Below are 9,173 nucleotides of genomic sequence, written 5' to 3' on the forward strand. Positions count from 1 at the left end.
CTTACATACGGATCCAGATCCGTATGTAAAGTGAGCATTACATACGGATTTTGATTCGTATGTAAAGTGAACATTACATACGGATCCAGATCCGTTTGTAAAGTCAACATTACATACCGATTTTTTCATACGGATATAAGGAATTGAAATAATTTTAAGATTTATTAGATTGTTAGAATTAAATTAGAAAAGTAATTTGAGTTTAATTATTTCTTTTAATTTAATTAAAGAAAAAATTATAATATTAAAATTAAAAAAAATTACATACGAATTGTATTCGTATATAAAGTATTACATACAAAATATTTTTAATAATTATAATAATAATATTGATATTAGTGATAATATTTATGTTAATATTTTTATTAATATTAATATTAATAATTTAATAATATTATTAGTAATAATAATATTAATAATATTTAAAATATTTAAAATATTAATAATTTTTATAATATTTAAAATATTAATAATATTTAAAATATTTATAATGTTAATAATATTTAATAATATTAATAATATTTAATAATATTAATAATAATAAGTATAATAAAAATTATGACAAAAAGAACTTTTCTGGTTAAAGCTTCTTATCACTAAAGGACTTGAGTTTGAGGCTTGTCCATCCACCCTAAAATGCATTAAATAAATAGTTGTTTAAACATTCAAATAGACTAACCATTTACTTTTCAAAATTCCCAAGTCTACCAAATTTTATATCAAAATTAGTTTATGTTTAATTACAAGAAGGAAAATAAATATTTTTAAATAAAAATTAACTTTTTACAATTGTTAATTCTAACCAACAGAAAACCACTTTCTAGTAACTTTCTATTATGTAAATAATTTTTTTTACATGAGTTAATATTTTTTCTTCTAATTTGTCATTCTTAAAATTATTTATGCAGAAGCTATTTTAAATATACTCTAAGAATTTCTATAAATAAAATTAGTATGCACACACAAAACAAAAATGTACAAATCACCTTATTCTTTGTATCTAAGTAAGTTATTTTTGTCTCTTGTGTGTTTATAGAATTAAGACAATTATTATTATTATTATTTTATTATATAAGCTACCATTAATTGCATGGTTAATGATAAATGTACAAATTATACCAAGAAACTCCATTCTATTGTGAAAGATAATATGCAAAACAAATCAAATTCAATCTTATTGCGAGTAAAGATAAATTGAACCTAAATAGCGTTTTTAGTTGTCTTAAAGATTCACATTTTTTTTTTTAATTTCAGAATCATCACAGCTAGCGACACAATAACTACATTTTTGCAGATCAGCTTTTAGTCCAACGAATCTTTATTTAAGCTTGTTTTGGACCTGCTGAGAGAAAGAGAGAGTCAGCAATGAGGAGAAAAAGTAGGGATGGTGATAGTTTTGATTAATGGAGGAAGAAATGTGAGGGAGCATATATCATAATTGATTATATTGCTAAAATAAAGTTCATTAAAGTATTTTTATAAATATAAATAATTATTAGTTCCATAATTGATTATTACTGTATTTTTTATAATTATAATAATAACAATAGATAATTAAATAATAAATAAAATTAGTTTCCTTTTCCATTTAGTTTTGTTTTCTATTTGTGACCGTTTACTTTTTCTTCTTTTGCTTTGTCTTTCCCTATTTTTTCTCCGAGTTGTACAGTTATCGACGTAGTTGATAACAACACATTACTGATCTCATATATATATTTTCTGAACGTTGAAGAGGCGAAGAATCTGTGACTAGCTTCTGAATCTCTCTGGTAAAAACACCAAAGCTTTGTGAGACGGCGTAATGATTCAGAATTACTTGTTTGCATGTGACTGAGTGACTCGTTCTTGTCACATAACGTGTGAGACACTCATAATAGGTTAGAATCGTTAGATAGGTTCGCATTACTGACTAGAATACCAAGAATCAAGATGAGTCGACAGCTAGTTCCAGAATCCAGACACAACATTGTGCGTGCGCGTTTGATAGATATTGTCAGTACTGGAAGAAGGAAATAAAATTTTGGACAATACCGGAGAAACACAAGTCAGGCATAGCATAAGTGCTCACTGCTCTCTGTAAGGACACAGATGGATTCCTCCCATTACCAATTCCAAGATTCTCTAATGCTATTTGAGGAAACCCTTGCAAAAGGCTGGTTTCCCCTTAGATTCGTCGATTTCTCGTAACAAAACAAAGTTCTTGCATTTGCATATGCTACCCACTAGGACCACCACCACACCTCCACCACCTCCTTCTAACACACACCAAAACAAAACCCTAAAGTTTTTAGTATACCAAGATCATATATTCTTCTACACACCAACTTTACTCTTTTTTAATGGGTTAGAAAATTGTTTTTGTTCAGAAGCTGTCATGTTCCCGGTTTAATGTCAGTAACAATCTACTCTACATTTTTGTAATCTCTTTCTTACGATTATCGATATATATTTTCTCGTTCATGACGATTAATGTTTATTAGGCCGCTTAGGTGAAGTAATTAAGACTAGGGGAAAAGTCGAATTGGAAGAAGCAAAACTACATTAACAAAATCCAGAGACTTGGCAAGTAATATGAACCATTAAAACAATTCTCCATTCAGTTTTGAACTCTGGTCCTCGAAATAACCACAGATAACTTAGCCAAGCACACTGTCAACCAAACTTACACAAAAACAAAAAATAAAAAATATTGAAGGCTAGCGAGGAAAGAACAGAAAAAAGTGCTAGATCCATATTCATATACCACCCAAACCAAAGCAACCACAAAAGAACCAAACTCGTAAGATACAAAGTGATTAATTAGGAGCACTATGCTACTGTCTAACAGGAAAAGAAAATTTAACCGGTGAACAAAATAGAGAGAAAAACAGTTATTATTTCTGTCACGGATATGCACCAGCGCCATTCGTTGTTGGAAGATCAGACCAGGAAAAGGTTGGACCGTTCCAGTATCCGAATTCACCCCCAGCAACCGAAGTTGTCTCCATAATGTTGTTGGACACAGAAGAGGAATAATTAGAAGCCATGTTTCCCATAAACATTTGTGAGGAGTTATCACTGCAATAATTATTAGCCGATGATGACCTTAGCTTCTGGTAAAGCTCTTGAATTCCACTGTTGTGGTGTTCCCCAAGTAGGAACCCCCCATTTTGTTGTTGATCTTGATGGCTTCTCCCAAACAGACCAAGCGACGGAACTTGCGCAACCGCATCATAGTCTAAGGTTCGGTGATTCAGCAACGCATTTGAAACCAAGGGCTCAGTGCTCACCATGTGGCCCATCAGGGTCCCTTCTTCCTTGATGGACATGGGAGTAGGGTTAGGGTTAGGGTTTTGGTTTTGAGTAGCTCTCAGCAGAGCCAGAAGGTGAGTGTTTTGGGGGGAACCCCAAAGGATTTGGCTCGGTGGTGGAAGCTCGTGTTCAACTTCAAACCCACCGAAACCTGGTGATTTTCCAAGCTCAGATGCAACGGCTTTCATCTTGGTTGAAGCTGTCTTTGCCACCGAGTTCGCCACGCCGATGTTCTTGTTTTTCCGGCAGCCACCGCCGATGGGAACGTTTCGGAGAGCGCCACCTTTAGTCCAGTAGCGACGGCACGTCTTGCAGAAGTGGCGCGGCTGAGTGAGGTTGTAGTTGTTGTAGTAGCAGAACTTGGTGTTGGAGGAATCGCATCGCGGGCACCTCAGGTTTTGGTTTTCGGACGTGGGAGTGGTGGTGGTGGTGGCAGTAGTGGTAGTTGTGGTGGTGGATGTGAGGGTAACATTATTAGTTGCTGTAGAAGGAAGAGAAGAGGAAGATGGTGTAGTTGGGAGTAGAACTCCTCCACCTCCCCCACCATTAATGGAGGGTTTTCTTTCTCCTGCTAAGAGGCCAGCTCCACCCAACAGTTCTTGGATCATCTTCTTTATCTTGGTGGATCTACAACAATCCAAAAACGAAAAGCAAAAGGGTGGCGAGGCTTTTTGAGTTAGTGGAGAAAGAAAAGCGAAAGAAAGTGGGTGTGCTCTGCGTATGAGTGAGAGAGAATTAAAGAGTATATAGATTGGAGAAGTAGAAGTGTATGATGAGACTCGCCTTTGGGAATTCAATTGGCCAGCTTCGTTGTTTTATGCTGGTAGTAGGACAGCTTCGTTGGCAGTCAGGTACTAGTTGTTGCCAAAGAATATATAGAATTGGGGGCTGCTAATAATATATATTTATATACTCTGTGCCAACTCCTTACACTCCCAACAAATTTACCTTTCCTTAAATCAAATTATATATAAGCTTCACTTTTAAATCTCAACAAAAAATAAACTTACTATCTTCTTGAATATTACTTCAAATGTTGTGTAGGTGTCACAAAATAAATTTCTACCAGTTGGGTTTCCACTTTCCATTCTGGTCATCCCAACAACTCTTTGCTGTTCCAAAATTTTGACTACAACTGATATTATATAGTAGATATTATTCTTTTTCTTAAGCTAATTATTACTTTCAATCTTATATGATTCCAACTTCAGTTAGGAGAGGTTTATTAATGCACTGATCATTACACATTCTATCATACGTGCGGTCTTTGCTGAACCAATTATGAAGTATGTAAGGGATGAAATCATTTTGTTTGTCCCACTTATGAGTAAACAGTGCCAGTAAAGACACTTCGTTAATTTCTATGCATCCAAACAGTTTCAATTCCTTTTCTTTTTGCTCGCATATCAACAGAAACTTGCAGACAACGGATTTGAATTCGACTTCGTTTTTCTATTACACGCATATGGCTAAAACCGTTTTCTCTATGTTATCGCGTGCTTCTCTTTTATGGACTGGGCGTTTCGCTGCTCATGTATTCTGCGTCCACGTACAAATTTAACAACTATGAAAGTCTCTACTTCTAGAGTCATGTTCACTATTTGCTCCTATTTTATCCAATATAAAATGGCGTGTAAAGAAGGTTGTAGTAATTTATGTTATCAAATGTTTTTGTTAAATGAATCAATCGGCTCGTATATCAATAATAATATAATACTAGAAGCGAAAAAGTAGAGGATGAAGGATATATATGTTTGTTCCCCCAGTTTGAAAACAATCATATTCCACAAATGTATTAAATGTGTAAATGTAAAGGAAATTCGAAGTTTAGTTCATCGGAGTTGTTGTGAAAAAAAATAATAGTTTCTTCAGTGGATTGAAGTCTTCTGATAGCATGAAAAAATTGGGCAGTGATGAAGTTTTGTAAAAGAGTGGTACTTGTTGGCGCTTGTGGAGGAAGGGATTGAGGGTTTTCTCTAGATGAAGATTCTTCTCCGTTCAAAAACCATCATTACAAGTTCAAGGTGAGGGCTAGTCACGTGGAAGTACGTGTAAAGCTGATTGTCCCTACAACTATAGTAACTAAAAGAAAGAGCCACTCCGCGCCCGAAACTCATGGCTTCAATTCAGCCCTTCCCCACACTCACTCCCCCTGGCCAGAACAAACACATGTCCCATTGTCCTGCCTCTGCTACACATCACACACCCAAATACTGAAACTTCATTCCTACCCTAGTTCACAGTTATATGCTCAGCAACGAACAAAACAAGGATGCAACAAGCAATCAATTCATCCTTTCTTTCATCACATGAATGTTTTCTCTATGGCTTATTGCAAGACCTATATCTCCACTAAGAATATACCTCCTCATCAGTTTTCACATTCATGGAATCAAATGGGACAACTGAACTGACCCTCACAAATGTCCGTCTTCAGATACCCTTTTTTTTTTAATTTCATAAAAGAACCAGAAAAACATATGGAATCAAATTACTAGATCTTGCATGAAATTCTAACACTGGAATATGAAACCGTGTACGTTCGTTTGCAGCTGCGGTCTTGCAAATGATTCTGTTTATATTTGTTCTCACCATTCTACTTTCTCTGGTCCACTCTACCTAACAAGACCAACAACAGTGTGTGATTCAGAGAATGTGAAGCGCTGCAGATATTGCATTTTTTTTTTATATATTCTACTGTTGCTTCTATACAACTTCTATCAATCCATTCACACACAATTATTTTAATTTAATCATCATTTTTAACTATGTATTAAAAATGCATGTGAACTCTACAAAAGGGTATTGTCATTTCTACTTGTATAAATTGCCCATTTTGAAAGACAATTTAATCTAAAAAAATAAATCTTAATTAGAAATAGAAGTGTAAGTATTATACATTTTTTTATGTGAAAGAAGGAAAATAATGGATATTACAGAATGTTTGATATAAATGGTTAAAAAAACTATGTAGCTAATAAGTGATAAAGGAGATAAATAGTTAATATGAAATTTAAATCAAAAAGTATATGTAGAGATATAATACTAAGTAGGAAGTATTCACAACATATAGTACGATCTGTTGGAATCTAACATAAGCCAATAATTTGTTAATAATAATTTCACTAATTTTTGCAGTACTTTCATTTGTTTTTTTCATAATAGTATTTTTTTTTCTTTGGGAAAGTCGAGATTCCATCCTATAATTTCATAGGTACGTCAATTTTGATCTTAGCCAAAAATAGGTATGTAAGATTTGTCTAGACTCATATTGCTTCTACCACAATCAAACACAATTAGATAGAGACAGTTACTTGGTTGAATGGGGAAAACTATATTCTGAAAATTAAAATTTTAAAACAATATCAATTATAAAACATTTTTTAAAACCGGGTATTGAATGATGAATAACTGCGCTAATTACTATTGAAGGAATTGGTGCCCTATTAACGGAAATTCGGTGCGCTTATATGTGCACCGTAATAGAGGTTCTATTGCAGAATAATTCCTTAGAATTCTGGGTCTCAGTCTGATACGATTACTCGAATTGATCGTAAGGTATTCAGATAGTAGAAATTCTTCATTGCGTACAAAAAAATGCCCTCTATTGGACATGACTAAAGGGAGCACCCACGAAATCACTCATTCATAATACTTTATACTGGTTTATCTAAAAGCTATTCAACATCAATTTAGAATCACTTATGTTATTGGGCTAATAACGTCAAATTCTATAGTAATCACAATTAGGTAGATGATTATGCGAAGAAGCTGACTCGTGCAAATTGAGGTCAAGGGCTCAAAAAGCTTCTAACCACTTACATTTGCTTACCTAGAAAATTCTGAAAACGTAAAGTCAAGGATAATTAGTTAGGGAAACAAAAATATGCGATCACAAGAGACGGAACCAGGAGATTCTTCGGAAATGAGGGGTCTATGTGTTTCGGATTCGCTGAACCATTTGTCAATCAAAATTTTGATTGATTGAGAGACATTGTCGATGATGAATGACAAATTAATCTTAATCACTTGAGTTATAAGAAAGCATAGTAACCAATCAGTAATTAGGTGATCTCTCATTATTATCTACCAGTCTTAGGCTCCTATGATATATTTATTTAATATTAACAGAATTAGCTATGTATGCATGTAATTAAAATCTATATATCGATCTGGCGTGGGCCTTCTTCAGCTTACTGAGACTGAACGGATCCAAGGCTATGTTGTTTAATTTAATTAGATGGTTTGATTAATCGAAGGGAATTAGTGTTTCTTTCACAACTTTTGGAAAAGCCAGCGTAGATGGGGCCAAGACTGGAAAATTTACTTGTTCAAATCACATGCAAAAATGTTGAACAACCCAATATAGCCGATTTAAAAAGTTGCAGTCATGATTTTGTATGCAGGAGATTGACCAAATCAAACATTGTCCAGATATAAAGAGAAAGCAAGTTGTTGTTGTAACAATTGGAATTTGAATTTGACTAGCTAAATTGGCATATGCATGGTATTTCTTCGAAGCGTGCATGAAAATGGGTGGGAAATAGTTAGTGAGGTAGAGAGAAATGAAGAATGTGAAAGAGTTGAGTGGAGTAGGGGGCCAATAAGAGAGAGACACATAGATAATGTGACGTTGGGAGGGTTTTCGAAGAAAAGAAAATGAAAAAAGAAAGAAGGGGAAAGGGAAAGGTGAGGCAGGAGGAAAACAAAAACTGGGAATGTCAATTATTGGGATCGAAATACTGAAATGTGATGTGATGTGGTGTGTAGTGTAGTGTAGTAATGTACATTGTACTGTATGCATCGCAGAATGAATGAATAGCATAGCCTGAGCGCGCGTGCCGTCCGGAGAGGCAGACAGAGACTGAGTGGGTCAGATTTATGAGAATTCAGAATTCAGAAATCAGAATTCAGAATTCAGAAGAGAAGAGAAGACCGACATGCCTTTTAGTCCTTACGGTACATACATAATACAAACATAGTAGTATGTAGCAGCTATTACCGAGGATCAAGGATATCTTATGTTACTTGCAATTACAATATTACATTAGTGGTGTGTTTGGTTTGGTGTGCAAACTTTATTCCCTTAAAAATCAAAAGTTTGGATTGGGCGGGCAAAGCGGAAAACGACGCGAGCTTTGGGTAAAGACGAGAACAAATAACTCTGGATGTACATGTTGGGCAACGCGGGCAGTGCGGGCACCTAGACATTGATACTATACCCTGTGGTCGCCGTCAAGGGCCCTGCCTCCCACTCTCACCCTCACTACCATCTCATTCCCTTCTCTCTCTCTCTCTCTCTCTCTCTCTGTTCCATTATGCCACTCGTTTTATTTTCCATCTACTTAGTTTCACTTGGCGCCTAATAATCTTCAACTTTTTCTGCAATTCATGTATAGTACCATTCACAGTATTCCACCACTTTACACTCTAATGTATATTGTGTATTTCATTGGAGACATCATTAGTGTTTTAAACGAATCTGCCATTTTACGCTCTTACAACAAATAAGTGTTTTAAGTGCATGAAAATAAGTTTGATACATCTCTTAGTAATTAATAGTAATCATGTTTTGCTCCTATTTTGTTACTACTAATTTGATAAATTGCCATTATAGATTGGTGTTTTGTATGTAGTTGTTTAAATGGAAGGTTTAGGGGAATACATGAAACGTAGGTAGGTAGGAATTTGAAAGGACATGACTACAATGCATGGATGGGATGGGATATAATCCCACATTCCTATACATGGGCCCCTACTCGTGTCTCCCCTTATCCAGCACTACAGCTTTCCCAGGGCTCCTCTTATTTCGTCTTTTTCTTCTGTTTATCTTTTTTTTTCCCCACTTCTTCCCTTCGCCCCTTTTAACTGTGATAGGTACG

General features: G+C 34.8%; 1 protein-coding gene across 1 annotated transcript; it reads right to left on the bottom strand.

Annotated features, from left to right (window-relative positions):
* Positions 1-2,572: 2,572 nt before the first annotated feature.
* Positions 2,573-4,199, bottom strand: LOC137808336 (uncharacterized). Its single transcript, XM_068609394.2, has 2 exons — positions 4,075-4,199; positions 2,573-3,918 (listed from the first exon to the last, which is right to left on the bottom strand). The coding sequence occupies exon 2, from the start codon at positions 3,897-3,899 to the stop codon at positions 2,883-2,885; it is 1,017 nt and encodes a 338-aa protein (XP_068465495.1). The 5' UTR covers positions 3,900-3,918; positions 4,075-4,199; the 3' UTR covers positions 2,573-2,882.
* Positions 4,200-9,173: the final 4,974 nt, after the last annotated feature.

This window comes from Phaseolus vulgaris, chromosome 3 (assembly GCF_051622355.1).
Source record: "Phaseolus vulgaris cultivar YP4 chromosome 3, ASM5162235v1, whole genome shotgun sequence".
Classification (NCBI taxonomy): domain Eukaryota; kingdom Viridiplantae; phylum Streptophyta; class Magnoliopsida; order Fabales; family Fabaceae; genus Phaseolus; species Phaseolus vulgaris.

What these genes read in the sequence shown, in the direction of transcription:
- LOC137808336 (XM_068609394.2), bottom strand. Translation starts at nt 3,899, where the DNA reads ATGATCCAAGAACTGTTGGGTGGAGCTGGCCTCTTAGCAGGAGAAAGA.